Source organism: Lepisosteus oculatus, chromosome 10 (genome assembly GCF_040954835.1).
Source record: "Lepisosteus oculatus isolate fLepOcu1 chromosome 10, fLepOcu1.hap2, whole genome shotgun sequence".
In the NCBI taxonomy this organism is placed as follows: Eukaryota; Metazoa; Chordata; class Actinopteri; order Semionotiformes; family Lepisosteidae; genus Lepisosteus; species Lepisosteus oculatus.
The window spans coordinates 32,496,781-32,514,381 of NC_090705.1; the positions used below are offsets into that span (position 1 = coordinate 32,496,781).

At 39.3% G+C, this 17,601-nt stretch overlaps 1 protein-coding gene across 2 annotated transcripts in view; it reads left to right on the forward strand.

Moving 5' to 3' along the window:
- Nucleotides 1-5,111: 5,111 nt before the first annotated feature.
- The window catches only part of ctnnal1 (catenin (cadherin-associated protein), alpha-like 1), a 99,922-nt gene continuing 87,432 nt past the window's right edge, over nt 5,112-17,601 (forward strand). For both annotated transcript variants that reach the window (XM_015357510.2, XM_006635782.3), the window contains exon 1: nt 5,112-5,533. In XM_015357510.2, coding sequence (XP_015212996.2) covers nt 5,438-5,533 — 96 coding nt within the window. In that variant the 5' untranslated portion in view covers nt 5,112-5,437. The remainder of the gene's footprint in view (nt 5,534-17,601) is intronic.

Sequence of the window (17,601 nt, forward strand, 5' to 3'; positions counted from 1 at the left end):
TACTGAGAAAAGAGCAGGAATGCTAAGTGAAGTAGATATAAGACTGTTTCAATGAGAAAAGACAGCACCACTGTCAAAACCTAGCCATTCGGATTGCTTTGTAAAATTGAATTGCCGTTTTGTTTGGCATTCAGTTTCAGAAAAATGCATCTTACTCACACCCCACTCAGTTCTTGTTTTACTGAAGAAATTCTCGGTTTCTAATTCCCTTATTTTATAATTATTCAAATTTGTTTTGATTTTGGCGATATTTACAACTTTTGCTCCTTCCAGAATAATTTCTTTCAGTGCACTGGCAACTCAGCTTTGACACCTACTTGGAAAAAGTGCACAAATTCATTAATTTAGCTGGTCAGACCCTTTAAGCTGCTCATATACTTTATACAACTGATCAAGCTTAAATTAAATTAGAAATGAAATATATTGCTATTTAAAAAAAAGCTCTTGGAAGAAATCTGCATTTGAAAGGTACTTTACACAGTGGTAAGTAAAAATACGCTGGGGATTTGACTATAGGATATTGAGGTTTTGAAGTGTAAAGCTGTAGCTTATGTATTGTGTTAAAATATTGGCTCCCTATGGCACTGTATGTAAGGCAAACACAGTCAATATCAATCATGTCAAAAGCATTCAGATGCTGTTTTGTTTACATTGCATCAATCGCCTCCAATATTGTTGTATAACTGATTGCTTGTTGCTGTTGTTGTTGAACTGATACGACTATCAAAAATTCTGAAACCGAATCTGAGGTTTACACGTACAGAATATGGAAATAAGAAAATGTTTTATTTGAAAGATTTTATACTTTTTAACTCAAATTGTAAATGGTCACTAAGCACATCTTCACAGAATTGTCAAGGGCAATTAGACCTCATTTTATCTGTAAACAATGCCCTACATCTTACACAAATACTTTTAGTTTTGAGCGCTTAGGAGGTGGGAGAAGGAGGGAGAACCACTTTAATATACAGTATCTCTCCATTCCCCTCTCTAGATAAATGTGCTGTCAGAACAATCTCCTGATCTGCTTATTTCTATTAGCAATACGATTTCTTCCTTACAACCATAACTCTAACCGAGGCAACAAAAAACGAATACCTTAAAATGACATTTGCATATGTTTATCTCATGAAACAGGAGTTAAATTGTGAATGAGGTCAGTTAATTTGTTAAGAGTTGATGCTACAGTTAGCACATTCCTCAATTTGTGGTACTATTGAAAGTACAGTATGACTAGAGAATATGTATGACTAAGTAAGTATGACTAAAGGATACTCTAAGGTTCTCTGGGCATTTTTCTAACCTCAACTGCGAAATGTAGTTAACAAAACTGTGATTTGATAACCTGATTGTTGAGTGTATCAATTCAGAATTTTGATTATTCTCCTAGCTTTGGTTGCAGCTCGCAGGTGTAATGACAAGGCACCAACACAACAAATTGGGTACACAGTCAGTCTCGTGAGTTGCACCTATTGGGATTTTTACATTGTAATTCATCGAACCACCACAGAATGCACTGTGAATCTCCGTCACTTTATTCCGACAATGAGTGAGAATTCAGAAACAAAAGCCACCCAAGATGACAAACAAGTCTTACGTGCTACAATAAATAGGGCCAATAAAACATCGTACCACAAAGGACATGTCGTAAGATGCTGTGTGACAAAGAAGAAGCAGGCCTCTAGCTAGATGTGGTAGGTCTTATTCTGTTCAGAATAAGAAAATGGCTCAATCCCACCTCCGAAAGATTGGTAAGGTTCCCAAACCCAGTGTCACGAAGCTTTGTGTTATTATAACTGGTATTTTTGTTAGTTACAACTATGACAAGACTGTGAACACTCCTGGTCAGTTTCACATTTTCATTTTCTCAGACATCAGCACAGCTGTAAAAGCATTCATAACTGAAGCCCCTAGTGTAACGTTTCCTCATTTAAAGAGATTTGTTTGTCCACCTCCCCCAAACCTGTTCCACTAAAGGATAACTGCTGAGGGAACAGAGAACATAAATAATTCATATTGCAGGTTTCATTCTTTTAGATTGAAATGGATGTCAGCTCAGCAGCTTCTTAAACCTCTTTGTTAAATGCTAGACAGGAGGCTGATAAAACTATGAATCACTAATTACGGGAATATGAAAGGGTAGTGAAATCAAATTAAACATTTCTTTCGGGCTAGGTTACAAATTTTATTTATCTCCATTAAACAAAATGGCGCAGAAAGGCTTTAGAACAGAACCCTGTACTGAACAGGGCCAACCCTGTTCCTGGTGAACCATAATCCAGCAGGTACTGCGGATCACCCTTAATTAACCCTAAATTTGAAACATTAAGAACATTTTAAGTTTGACCATTTAAACAGGTGGTTCATTGCAGGGTAGACACTCAGACACAAATACAGACACACACTTGCGCCAAGGACTAATTTTCCAATTAATAAGCCAATTAACATACCAGTATGTCTTTGGAATGTAGATGAAAACCAGAGCAGCCCAAAGGAAACCCACACAAACACAGACAGAACATAGAGACTCCACACAGATCGCACCCCAGGTTTGGAATTACACCCAGGGCCCCAGTGCTGTGAGGCAGTAGTGCTGACCACTGCACCGCTGTGCTGCCTGTAAATTAGATATTTCGGTTTTAAATTTTTCAGACAAATGTTCATTACACAATAGAAATTGTTGGAAGGTTGCCAGTTCAAATCCTGCAGCCTGCAGAGGAATCCTACTCCGTTGGGCCCCGGAGCAAGACCCTTAACCCCAACTGCTCTAGGGGTGCTGTACAAAGGCTTACCCTGCACTCTGACCCCAAGCTTCTCTCCATATCTGTGTGTCTGTGGAGAGCAAGCTGGGGTATGCGAAAAGACGAATTGCTAATGCAAGAAATTGTATATGGTTAATAAAGTGATCTTAATCTTAATCTTAAAAATATTTTGCCCCCTTAAAATGTTGTGTGTGTTGTGTTAAACGAGGCAAAAATTAACTTCAATGCATTCAAAATTCCAGTCATAATACAATATTTGCAATTGTGCAGTGGTGGAGGATACTTTCTGAAGGCACTGTAGCACTAAAAATCTTAATACTAGGAAATGGTAAAATTCTTTCATTTAAAGGCACAGTCACCCATTTCCACAATAATATTTATTTCATCCTCCAATGGTTTATTGCAGAACCCCCTCTGCAATATGCAATAATAATCACACTTAAACAGCATGGACCTCTGAACATTATATTACAATGATACTACATTGAAATACTTTTTTTTTCTTTGTAATTGATTGTGGTTTTAGATGCATTTTTTAAACCATTGGTTTCCAGTTAACCCAGGGTTTACAGCCCGACACCAAGAACTTGAAGATCTCTGAGAGTGCTGCAGTATCTGTAACCTGTAAATCATCCGTTCCATTCTGAGTTTCACAGATGGAACAACGAGGCACATCTATTGTTTGGGTTACAGTATACCTATGTCAAAGAAAAAGTACTGTGCTATAGGGATAGGTAACAAAAAGAGCCATACTGTAAGAGAATACAAACAAAATAATTTTAGTAACTACAGTATTGTAGTTAATCACATTAAAGCAAGCTCCGTCATTAGGTCTGGCCTGGACCCCCTGGAGGTAGTGGCCGAGAGGAGAATGGTGTCCAAACTAGAGGCCATCATGGACAACGTCTCCCATCCCCTCTATGACATGCTTGTGGAAATGAAGAGCACGTTCAGCAATAGACTGATCCCTCCACGGTGTGACAGGGAGCGCTACAGGAGGTCATTCTTGCCTTCTGCCATAAGACTGTACAACGCATCCACCTTGCGTCTGGGCAGAGGCAACATTGACAGTGACCTGTTTCTGGACTGAACAGTAAACTGATACATCTGTTCTTTTTCTTTTTCCCCGTTTAAAACCGTTTTTGGGCAATATATGCCAGGGACCTGTGCAATACATTTATATATTTATATTTATATTGTGCAATACGACTTTTTTGTGTACTGTTCTGTTCTTTGTGTGTTCTGGACTGTGAGTAACTCTTCATAGTGCACTCCTCACTGTACTGATTGTATTGTATGTATTGTATTATTATTATTGTTGTATCATTCGTTACACTGTTGCTGTGTTGTCTGTGTTAAGCTGCTGTTGCACTGCAATTTCCCTCATGGGATCAATAAAGTATCTATCTATTACGTTAATGCTGAGAAATGAATATGGGCTGCAGGTGAGCCTTAAGAAGTGTAAGGAATGAGGTGATAGATAAATCTGAAGGAGAAATAAAGAGAAGTAAAGAGCCTGAGAGAGTATGAGATGAATAGTAAAGTTCTGGATGAGCTGCAAATAGACCACGGATGATTTTCCATTATTAGCTCAGTGCCTAAATGGCGTGTAGATCTACAGCCTAAAATGCAATGTAACTCCACATGACTGAGACTCAAATAACAGCTGACCTTTTCTTGCATAACTGGTAATAAAAGGCTAATGGGCATAATACATTATTTTGCATTTATACATATATATATTTCTTAGATTGTAATTAGCTTATAAGTGCACTGGACATGTTAGAAACAAGTCACGATGTTAATGCTCTAACTTATGTTTCTTACATTCAACTTTTGTATCTGTCAGTTGTTTTGTATCTTTTGGATTCTATCATTGAAAGATACAGGTTGTGCAGAATTATGTTACTTCACATTTACGTTTCACACAAGTTCCTGCAAATCGTGAGATGTAGCCCCTGAAAATGCAGCGGAACTACAGCCAATTTGTTTTATGAGCTCCTACAGGAATTTCCTCGTACTCTCAGAAATATTAACATCTGTCTTTTCTTTGAAAACAAATAAATTGCCACAGTATGTTCTGGGCAAAGCATGAATAACAATCTCCCAGTATGTTGTACATTTAAAACAGAAACGTCCACAAAACGTTTAGGGGAAAAAAAAGAACAGTAACGTGGAAAAGAGTGTGGCAGATCTTTTAATCAAGGTGTTGCACAGAGTACAATATGATTATGAAGTAGGAATGTGCTCGGAGACGGTCTGAATACGAAATGGGACAGAGCAGTGTTTCGTGGAGCGGTGTTGAATGGCACCATGTCGTCACCAGGCGCTGCGAGAGTCAGCACAGCAGAGCAAGCCAGTTACCGCTCGGCGAGTCCCGGTAGTGTTCAGACCCTCTTGGTGGTGCAGTCAGCGGTGCAGTGTTCGCACGGGCAGTTTACTGTAGTTGAGCGAAGTGTGTGGGCATTATCGCAAGGAGAAACGCCGAACACGAGTGCATTCTCCAGTAATGCCGATGACTTCAAAAAACAAATAAACGTCACGGAGATTAGGTTTTCACTTGCCGGTCCGCAAGAGAAGCGCTCCCCCTTTTTAAAAACTGGAGTAAAGCTCAAACCGAATTGTGCTTTGCAGTAGAAGAAATTAAAAAAAAAGAAAAGAAAAGACCGGCGGGAATGGCTTCATCTCCTTGCGGCAGTAGTAGCTTTGATTCCGGGCTAGAGATCAAAACGCGCTCGGTGGAACAGACTCTCATTCCCCTTGTTTCTCAGGTAAGTTTTGCGAGAAAGAAACCGCGCTAAACTGCATTTTACGTTGATTTCAGGCTGGGGGAAAAATGCATTTTTAAAAAAGCGGTGGGCTTTCCACAAGCAAACAATCAGCCTTGTACAGAAGCAGTACTGAGCTGTTTATGCCATGGAGTTTTGCTAGCAGCTGCGAAACTCGCGTGGTTGTTTTCTTGTGGTAAACCAGAGTGGTAGTAATATGATAGAAAGTTTTGGTGTTTGAAGTGGAGAATTTAACTACTTTGCATCACACTCTAAATTTATCGGAAGAGCTTGGAGGCCGCATGTTATATTCCTCCATATCGGCGATAGGGATGTAAACTTTTAATTTTATGACGGTTTTAACAACGCGGAACAATTCCATTATAAAACTGCCACTGATCGTACATAGAGAACTAACGCTTTATATTCTTCATGAAGGATAGAGATATTGATCTCCAATCGTACCTTGCAGTGCTCGTTTCAGAGGGGGCGCAGTGGAAGGTGAAACACTGAAACAACTTTTCTTTATTGAAATATAATCATCCAGAATTCGGCGTTGTAATTGAGATTCTTAGGCCAGGTAGATTAACACTGAATAATGCAGAGACTGGGATCCACAGCAGCGCGTTTGCGGTTTAGGTGAACGAAATTAGTCATATGATTTGTACTTGTGTAGTAGACATTTAAGTGCATGGCAGGTTTACATCACTAGTTCCTCTTTGACCAGATACTGAAGGTTGTTTAAATTTATTTTAATATTGAAACCCGTTGCGTTGAATCTGGCGTTTTGAGCCGCGGATCTGCTATTTACACAACCTTGCTGAACATGGTAACATTGAATTGAACTACAGTGCTGGCAACATTAACATACTTTACAGTAAATGCTTTTTAAACTTGTGCAACCGAGTGAATTACTACAAACAAAAACTGTATAAATATTTTCATTTAGTGTTTTTAAACATTGATTCAAATATACTTCCACTTGTTTACTATTTAAACATTGTTACGTATTGAGGGAAACTCGGTTTGATGCGCAAAATAAAAAAACTCCCAGATTTGTTATTATCTGGAACATTTTCCCTTAAAAATAACAAAAGGGGGAAAAGTCCGTTTTAATTTTTTTAAATAAACGTTTAAAATGATTTTATCATGGACAAGGAATACATTAATATGGTATTGAAGTGGTTTAATTTTCACGTCTCTTGTCACCCAGTTACTACCGACTGTGTAGTGTGAATTGCTGGACCATTTAAAAATAGAAGATGTTCCGCCAATCACAAAGTATCGTGAATAACAGTAATCGACGCATTAACCTTATACTGAATGTCACAGATGTTTTTGGTAGGCTGAGTGTTGGTTATTAATTAGTCATTTTAGTTTTAACACTCTGTTTATGTGTAAAAAAGTTGTTTCCTTCCTTACATGCCTTGAATCTGAAAGTTAAAACCGAAAAGATTACTTCAGGAATAGTTTTCTCTAGAACGAACAAACAAAAAAAGGCTTTAAAAACTGCCCTGTACGTTAAGCAAGTTTCTTAAAAGGATTTTAGCTTGTCAAATCCTTTTATATTAATCCTGTATATTGCTGTTAATATACAGAAATATAAAGAATGTCCACCATGCAATTAACTGTGAAGTGCTGTATATAAATAGTTCATTTGTCCCCTTTAAAATCCCTAGAGCCGGGATCCCCAATTATCGTCCTGGAGGGCCAGTATGTCTGTGGGTTTTCAGCCCAGCTGGGCTTTTAATGACTTCAGTGGATTCACTATTGGCTGTATTGGACAAGTTTAACATCTCCCTGTTCTACAGGTTATGGTATTTGAGAGCTAGAAAACCAGCTTCCAGCCCTCTGGACCAGAGCTGGTGACGTTTGCTGCTGAGGAGTGAGAAGTTAGCAGTTTGTATGAAGAACAAAAGATGTTCTAATACAATGTCAGTAGACTGCAGTTTGCTGTATTGTGCACATGCAAGCAATTGGCAGGAAGGATGTATCATGTTTATTCAACGGGAACTTTAAGACTTCTTTCAGAAGAAGGGAACATTGGAATCCAGCAGTTATGTGCTTTCCAATGTTACCAAAACTAGCATAAATCTTTTGGAGTTTGTATACACTGTGTAACATAGCTGAGACTAACAGTACTTATTTAATGGTTATTCTACAGAATATTTTTTTTTGTATTTCAATCAGCACATGTGTCTTGTGGTTCTGGATTGGTGCACATGTGGACATAAATCTCTTCAAGAAATGCGAAGAAAACCTGTTGTGTTTTCTTTTGCTGGAAATATTGAATTTCTACTAATTTTATGTTCCCCACTTTGGGGGTGGCAGTCGGTCATCAATTTAATTTAAAGCTGGTACTCTAGGACTAGCGTGAGAGATGAAGATGAAGACCCACATGTACTTGGGAATGTCCTCTGAAACAAACACCCTCTCTTCTCGCATTGCTAGCCTACAGTACCAGCAGCAGGGACTCAGACCCCAGACTGCAGGCTTTTGGGTTCCCAGCCAACCACAGGAGTCCCTGGGTTTTGTATGTCAGGCCCCCTGCCCCCTGCCTGAGGTGCTCAATCAATTGTGTGTCACCACTTTGAGAAACTGTTGAGAAACTGTTCTACTTCACCTTGTGGTATGACCACATGGAGTCAGCAATTTTAACTGAAGGGCTCCACCTGCTCTACACACAGAGCCCTTGACTGTTTCAGCTGCTCAGGAGATGGTCTTTAACATTTTACCCTATTACACATCGCAGGAAATGGGAAGTCTGAATTGTGATAACTGTATCACAATTGTAGTTCTACATGTAATCATAATAATTGTTTACACTTATATAGTGCTTTTCTGGACACTCCACTTTACAAAGCGCTTTACAGGTTATAGGGACTTCCCTCCACCACCAATGTGGAACCTCCACTTGGATGATGCGACGGCAGCCATAGTGCGCCAGAACGCTCACCACATATCAGCTATCAGTGGGGAGGAGAAGAGAGTAATGAAGTCAATTCATAGATGGGGATTATTAGGAGGCCGTGATTGGTGAGGGCCAATGGGAAATTTGGCCAGGGGTTACACCCCTACTCATTTCGAGAAACGTCTTGGGATTTTTAATGACCACAGAGAGTCAGGACCTTGGTTTTACATCTAATCAGAAGGACGGTGCCTTTTTACAGTATAGTGTCCCCCTCACTATAATGGGGGATTAGGACTTACATAGACTGCAGGGTGAGCGCCCCCTGTTGGTCCCACTAACACCTCTTCCAGCAGCAACCCCAGGAGGTCTCCCATCCAGGTACTGACCAGGCTCACACCTGCTGAGCTTCAGTGGGTTGCCAGTTGTGAGTTGCAGGGTGATATGGTTGCTGGCATGTGCTGTAATTTTTGTGTAACCGAATACCACAACTGTGTCAGATCTCCATATTGCAGGATCTTGATAATTACTGAATTTCTGTGAGCGCCCAATGGTGTCGTTGGATATGAGTCAAAAAGAGAATTGTGCCGTTTTGAAAGCTCATAAGCAGCATTTATTATCAGTGTCTGCAGGCTTTGCTTCCTTTACAGATTTAGTGCAACAGCCCAGTACTGTAGACTGCAGTGTGAGCCAAGGTCAATTTAGAAACTACTCCCACACCGCTGGCCCTGAGGTTAAGATGAGTACTCATGTAATGTGCAACTGTGCAATCAGCTCTTGTAATCTAGTGCATATCTTTATTGTTTTACCTTTTATGGATTTGGGAAGATGATGTATCGGGGCTGTAACTCCTCGATTTAAACCAATTTATTTAACCAGCATCAACTCCAGTGCAAGTTTACTGCTGTGTACTAAAAATCATCCTGACGTAGCAACGTGGTCAGGTACTGTATTTTCTCAATTTTTGTGGAGCCTACATTTTATAATTATTGAGCGTCGTCTTGTACATGTATTCAAAGAACTACAGTATGGATTGTGCAGTTCCATCAATCTTTTGAAATGATCCTTTTGCTGTGTATCAGGAACGCATTTGTTGTCATTTTCCTCCCCTATTAAAAGCGCTAACGATGGTACAGTAACAGACTTTAAAACAAAAATGACTTGGCTTGGTAACTTGAATTCAAAGAATGGCTCAAAGATGGAACATCTTCTCCAGTTTGGATTAGCTGTCGATTAGCTGTTGAGAGCCAATACATTTATCTCTGATTTTTGTGTGTGCTAATTTGTGTGCTGCCCATTTCAACACAACAAAACCCATTGGCTTCTCAGTAGGAGGCAGTTTCTCACAGTCTTGTCCATGATGTTCGTTTCTCTTCTCTTCAATGGGACATCTTATGTGTTCATTATTTTTTCCCCCCACTAAAAGGCCTTAGCATCCGGTAAAAAATAATCTCTTTGAGAATCCATTGTCTCCTTCTTCAGTGTATTAAGAAAAATCATTTAAAATATATATATATATATTTTCTGATAGCTGGTTTCACATAATACCAGTCATTAGTGAAGGGAAGGTTAAAAGGTTAGTAATCTATAAATTGCTAATCAGCAGATGTCTGAAAAGCACCTATTATAATCACTTCCAGACACTTTCCAAAGAAGCTGTTAAGTGACCTAATTCAGAATATACGTCTTTTGTGATGTTTAACGTAGCAGTCTCCTGTTGTTCTCAGTAGTGGTTCTGAAAGACAAGACTTTGACTGTGAATAGTGCTCCATGGGCAGAATCTAGTCTTATTGAACACTGGATGAGCGTTACAAAGATGGTCATTTTTAAGATGCACATGTATTCGTAATTGTCCTCAGGATTGCAAAGAGCGGCATCCAATGCATAGTCATATGCAGTGAATGTGGAAAATGAAATTGATTTAGCAAATAGATGTACCAACAAAGAGTTTAATCAAATGGAAAAAATGTGCATATATTACAGTTATGGTCTCAGCCAAGGCTTACGTTCAGTTTTTATTTTTATTGTCTTTTTTTATTTTAAAGTAACGGAATGCTCCTTCCAAGCTTTTTGAAACATCAGTTTAATGTTGCCAGTTGCTAAGCCAATCTGCTGCACTGGTGAGCTAACTGGGGAGTAACCGTATGTTGAAACGTTCTGACACTTACTCTATGCTAACTGGACAGGAAGCAGCTTCTCTGTGCGCTTCAGTGCCAGCAGGAGGAGAGAAACCATTCGAGCTCCTACCCTGAGAATATCTGGTTAGTCCAGGGGTTATGGTTGCCCAGACAAGACAGAGGTCCCCTATTGCAGTGTTTCTCCACGCCACGCGAGCGTGAAATCGTGCTGGTGCTTGGCAGCCGTCTGGATGGTCCGGGTGAGATTTCATTTGAAAAATAAACAAAACCGGCAGAATTCCTCCAGCTTAATGAATGTGAATCTCAAAAATTCCCCTCTCAGCAATCTGGAGCCCGTCAGTGCTCATAGTAAGCCTGCGTTCCGGTCCTGTTAGCTCGGCTCTGGAATGGAATGTGCGTGAAAATAATCTGTTCCCACCCCTGTCGGACAGGCACGATTTGAACATCTGGCTAGGAGTAGGGTGAACCTAATTTGCGTGTTTCCGAATATACTTCACTTTAAACATCTTAACAAAGCAGCGAATTAAAACAACATAGCAACTCGAAAGGTGTGAATTACAAGGTTGTGTTCCATGACTTTTATCTTGATTTTCTATCTAAGCAATCCTTTCCTTGCCGAGGCATGAGGGGAAAAAGCTCCTTCTGAAGTGAGACTTCAAACCCATCACCGAGAAGGCCTCAGCACTCATTATCATTAAAATGTAACCGATGACTGAGGACATTGGCGTAGCTCCACCCTGCCTGATGCAGAAAGTTATTTTTCATCCAAAATAACCATGCTCAATTTCTTAAAGTTTCATTGGAATTGGAGGTAATCTGAAAAATTATGCCATATTTTAGTGGGGGATTTTTATTCGCATGCCATATGTAATTATATAGAATTGCAAATGGAAAGAATGATGCTTTTGTATCTTTCCATCTGTTATTGAATTCAGGTACATGCCAGTAATTATTTTTCAGGTGTATGACGGTAGTTATTTTGGTTCATGTGCAATGCAGTGTAGAAGAGTAATATACTGTTTATGGTACAATTTGTGTCTCCCCATCTGTTTTTTTCGGTAATGATTTATGTTGTTGTAAAGCACTGCATACAAAACGCAATTTTTGTTTTTGCAATATTCTTCTGCTTGTATAACTTTTTCAGGACTACGTGTGAGAAGTGGCTTTCTTTCTATGTTTATCTATATGTATAATTAAACAGGGTACGTTACAGACTGTTCAATTTTTTATGTAATTCCAGCTTGCGCACTTTCACTTCATATGTAATATTTACACGTTGATAATTATCGAAAGAAAATCTTGCAATAAAAAAGAAACAAGGGAACTGGCCAGGACTTCAAAAGGATTGAAAGATCCACAACAGTTTTGGAAGGTGGCCAGCCAGTCCTTGGCATCTAAAAGGTTATAAAACACTGAGCTGTTTGGCCATGTCCAGTTATTTGGGTGCCCTACTGGTACCAGAGAGGCCTTGATATAAGCAGTGAGTGGCACAGCCTGTGTTCATGTTTGACATGACATTTTTCATACTTGCCTCTATCCTGGGAAGAACCATTTATGGGCTCACTGCTCTTACTTGGGAGGTCCCCAGTTTTGTGATTTTGTTTTTAGGAAGGATAAATCCTCATTGCCTCTGACATATGATATTATTTTGGTATTTTGTTTTTAAGTTTGCCAAGTTGTGCTCAATGAGACGTGTCCCTTCACTTCAATAAGTCACGTGACTTTCTGTTATTACACTGCTGGAAACGTGCTTATTATGGTTATCTTTATTATGTGCAGGATTAGAGAAGACAGTGCTCCAAACGTATCAGAGGGGGCTAGTTTGTTTTCACTTTTGGAGATAGAAAATGATAACTGGAAAGGAAATGAAAGGAGTGCCGTGGAAAACAAAAGATGAGTTGATTCAGATAATCTTATTTTTCCAGGCTTGGGCTCCATCTGTGGTCTGTTTGTTTTTACACCTCAGTTATATTAATTTATACAGATAGTGTCTCCTACCCTTATGTAATTATGCTTTTCAATTACCTCTGTGTGAGTACCACCTTCGCATATCCTGTTCAAAATGCCTCTTCACAGAAAAGGAGAAATATCAAGAAAGACTGCGTTTGCCCGCTCTTCACAAAATGAGTTACTATTTTTCTGTGATTTTGGAACCACGGGGTCTTATTTAAGGCTCACAGTGTTTGTGCTGTCAGGAGCAATAATTCTGAACACAGAGCAGATGGAAAACAAAAGAGACCCGCAGAAAATAATGAGAATTTTTTACCCTAATAAACGAAGGTGGATAATGACTAGGCCAGATCCCGCAGAGAAAGCAATTGATATTTGAAACTGCGTTACTGTGTAAAGACCAGTGAGCTCAAACTTGGAGAACCAAAAATGACATTTTAACCTACCAAAACATTATTTTGGCATTTTATAGGGTAGACTAAGGATTTTCCAGTGCTTTAGTTATGCTGTTATTATACAGTTCAACTGCCACTCTAGATGATTGTGACCTTTACATCTAGAAATGTTACAAAATGCAAAAAAAAAAGCATAGGATAGATAAGTTTAAGCATGTCGCAATGCAGATAAGTTGCTAAATCTTCTGAGTATTTACATAACAGCTTATTCAAGTCTTTTGACAATAGAATTGTCCAGGCTGCTTTATCAATAGAGAGAAATGAAAGTCAGGAAAGCATCAACTTTAGCTGAGGCTTGGTTGTTGTGAAGGTTGGACCTATTTGTCACTGTCAGAACTAATGCCATTCTAACCACCTTTTTTGCAATTGTGGTAATTTTTGTGATCTACTGTGATCAAGCATGGTGTTTTTTTCCAATTAGAATCTTGTTTAAGACTTTGCTTGACTGAGGTCAACCTGCAGCTCAGATGGGTAGTCTATATCCTTCAAAACGTGTCCAGATCTTGGTTTTCAAATCTGGTGTGAAGCAATGATGGTATAATTGCACTCTCGTGAGTGTTCAGTTTTTTTTCCTTTTTCCTCATGAATAAGACATAGAAAGGTTAACGTTTGGTTGTCCAACCGTTAGCAAAATACATTTTCTGTTTTGTTGAATATGACCAGGACAGTCACTATGTCCTGTAGTGTAAAGGGGGAAATACTTAATCCAGAGATTGTTTACTTTAGATCTTTCAATTGTATGAATGCAAAGCTGTGACTGACAGAAGAGCCTCTTCTCCTAGTTGATTATGCTTCTTTTTCATGGAACCCCCCACAAATATCCAAATTACAGATGCATTGAAGGGACTCTTTTTGTTTTAATTAGCCTATATGTTACTGTCTGCTTGTTTGTAAGACATAGTACATTGTAAGTGTAGGAATGTCTTTATTTTGTGGGATATTGCAACACCAGATATCTGCTGCTGTGAGGGAGAGGGTGGAAGTTTTGGAGTCAGTGGGATTAAAATCCGCCATGTAACTCTTTGATCTTTCCAACTTTTTAATCACAGTGGTTTTAAACTTCACTGACATGCATGGCTAGTTATTAGAAATTTGTGCTGGGTCTGTCACTTTTGTACAGTGCTAAGGCGCTATGCATGGAAAATATGGAATTGTAAGTGACAGAGAATCCCTTTTTCTGTCTTGATGTGTAAATGCAATTTTTAAGCTTCTGTGAAATATGTGACTCTTGCACTTTTTAATTGGAAATAAAAAATACAGTATATAAATAAAATGATTGGACTGTGTTGGTTAAGGTGAATGTACAGTACATGCTATAAACAATATATGATTGATGCTATAAACAATCTCTGATTCTTGTGTTTAAATATATTAATATTTGTTCCAGAATAAAGTAAGGAAAAATCCAGTTTTTGCTTTTTTCATTCCAGATTGAATTATCCTTAGTGTGCTCTTGTGCATTCTTTCTGTGACAAAAGCAGCCACTGAAAATCAATTAGTAATCTGTCTTTGCGGAATTTAGTTGGCTAATAAATTCCTGTAACCTTCAGGCAGAGCTATATAAAATGTAATGAATTTTTTTTAAACCTCTTCTTTGTACATTTATAGCTTTCTGGACAAACATCAATACTCCATGCTCTTGGTCTAGTCAATAAATTACATGTAGATCACTTAAGACTATATTATCCTTTTCATGTTTTGATTCACACATTTATTTTGGACACTGAATATCAGGTGCACTGTAGTAGTTTGATATGCATGACAAAGAGACAAAAACCACAGTGTGCCATTTTTAACACTTCTTTAATTTCATTGTACCCAGCTTCATTGGGCGTTAGGCAATTTGGCAGTTGTTGAATGTCTGAGCTCCCAACAATGACAGCATGGAGCAAATGAGAGTTGGTTGATGTGCTTCTCTAATCTGTGGGCCCTTCACTGCTACTCTTTTGACACATTGTAATCTCCACAACACCTTAGAGAAGATTTAACACTGAATGGACGGCACGGTTGTGTATCACTGCTGTCCTGCAAATGTCTGGGAAGTTGCATTAGCTGCTTTTTACTGAGAAGTTGAGTGAGTCCTAACAAACTAATTGCAACTCTATCCCGTGAGCACAATATTCTGAGTACCAGTTTGGAGACTCATGCTCATAGTTTATTAGTTACCTGGCGGAAGTTTAAATTCTCATCATCTGGTCAAAGAGCCCAGTGTTTCCTTTCCATTTTTTTTTTAATCTACAAGCATTTTTCATCTGCATGGTGTAGTACCTTTGAACAAAGTATCAGTGCCCTCAGACATTATTTAATTGCAAATTACCTCTGCCTCTATGTTTAGGAAAAAAGATTCAGCTGATAACTATTTATCAGTCCATGTATTGTGTTTTGTTCTGGATGCATGTCCTTTCAATGCTGTGTAGAGTGACACAATTGTTTTCCTTAAGGATGCTTTCTTCTAAAATCTCACTACTCAAACAATCATTGAGTGTGGAGTTTTCCTCCATATGGTAGTTCAGCAGGTGAAACCAGGCTCGAACAGTGTTTTTCACTCCCTTTGTCAGCAGCTGTATCACCCTGGAGCTCTCTACTGGCAACACACTGAACCTAAGCAGTTTTGAGCCAGGCCAGGACCTAGGAAAGCAGTGGCTGCTGCTGGAAGAGGTGGGGTCAGTAGGGGGCACTCACCCTGTGGTCTGTTTGGGTCCTAATGTCTCAGTATAGTGGTGGGGACAAAAGGCACTGTTCTTCAGATGAGATGCGTGATCATTAGAAATCCCAGGGCGTTTCACGAAAAGAGTAGGAGGGATATTCTGGTGTCCCAGCCAAACTGGCAACCCTCAGCAGGTGTTAGACTGGATGGGAGACCATCCCGGGAAAATAGGGGGTGCTCATCCTGAGACCTGTGTGGGTCCTAATGTCCCTGTATAGTGACGGGGACACTATTCACTAAAATAGGCAACATCCTTTGGATGAGACATAAAACCAAGATCCAGACTCTTGTGGCCATTAAAAATCCCAGAGCATTTCTTGAAAAGAGTAGGGGTGTAACCCCGGTGTCCTGGCCAAATATTCCCCTGACCTTTGCTAATTGTAGTCTCCTAATAATCCACATCTATGAATTGGCTTCATCACTCTGTTTTCCTCCCCACTGATAGCTGATGTGTGGTGAGTGTACAGGCTGCCATTGCATCATCCTAGTGGGGCTACACATTGGTTGTGTTGGAGGGGAATCCCCATTACCTGTAAAGTGCTTTGAGTGGAGTGTCCAGAAAAGTGCTATATAAGTGTAAGGATTTCTTTCTTTGTGTTGGATGCGATTGAATGAGACGTTAAGGAAGAGCTGTGGTTTGCTGGTAAAATACTAGCCTACCGGCAGTGGACGAAAGAATGAAAAAACACCAAAGTGAAGTCATCACCACATTCCGCCAGCATGCACCATGGCTTACAGTTAGAAGTACTAACTTCCTCCTGGTACTACCTTCTCATACCTGAAAAAGGCTGAACAGCCAAAATTATTGCTTCTTTTCTGAGTGGAATTAACCTTTATTTCAGGTGGGTAGCCGCATCAGCATGCGTAGGCTGCAAAGGAACAAGTAATTCCTATTAAAACCTATTTTAATAAATAGGTTCTTTCCATGCTGAAAAGAGACGAAAGAAAACCCCACAGCTGAAACGTTGTTTACTTTCTTCTCTTTTCAGCGTGGCACAAACCTATTACTTGTTCCTTAACCTCATTATGTTGAAACTAGCACGTGCTGACTCGGCTACCCTCTTGAAAATTTCACCAGCACAATTCCCAGCCTCTTGCTGCTTATGCAACAGCTTTCTTGCAAGCTGAGTATGTGACAGTAATGGTGTCACATTCCAGCAGTGGCCTCGCATGGTACTCCCCTGTGATTAATTTTGTTGATGACAACTGTTAATCAGCAAAATTAATTTGCCAATGGCACGTCGGTCGAATAAAGTGTCAGCGCAGCCTCAGAAAGATAATAAACTGTGATCTTGTTGCAGTTGTAAGTGATTTTTCTTTTGATTGTATATAATTTCAGCTTATCCTCATGAGAGTGCTGACTAGCTCAGCACGCTGCTGCAAAGACTCTCTTTGACCCTAAGCAGCGTTTGTATTACAGTGTCATTTAACTGAAACAGTCAGCTTCCTCTGTCCAGCATGATCCTGGTACAGCAAATAAAGGTCAGCTTTTACTTAGCCAGGGGAAAGCTTTTTTTGTATGTGTCAGGAGAGATGTACACAGACACTGAAGGCAAAAGTGTGGGGCCAGTGGTGAATATATTTAGGGAAGATTATATGGAATCATTGATTGATTATTTTCCTTGAAAACATTTTCTTACATTCGTTGTTTAAAGTGACAACTGAAAAATACTTGGAACAGAAAACTGTAATAAATAAACAATAACAACTAATGCTGCAAACTACTTGCTGAAATGTATTTATCTGAATTCATTCTTTGAGTTATTGAATCGCAACACTGAATGCATTGATTTTTGTTTTCTTGTAAATGCAAAAAAGAAATGCATGTTTTGATAGCAATGTCTGAACTCCAAGGGCTTTACAAGACCAGACACTTTTCAGGCAGAACCCCCAAAAAACTGTTGTGCTTATGT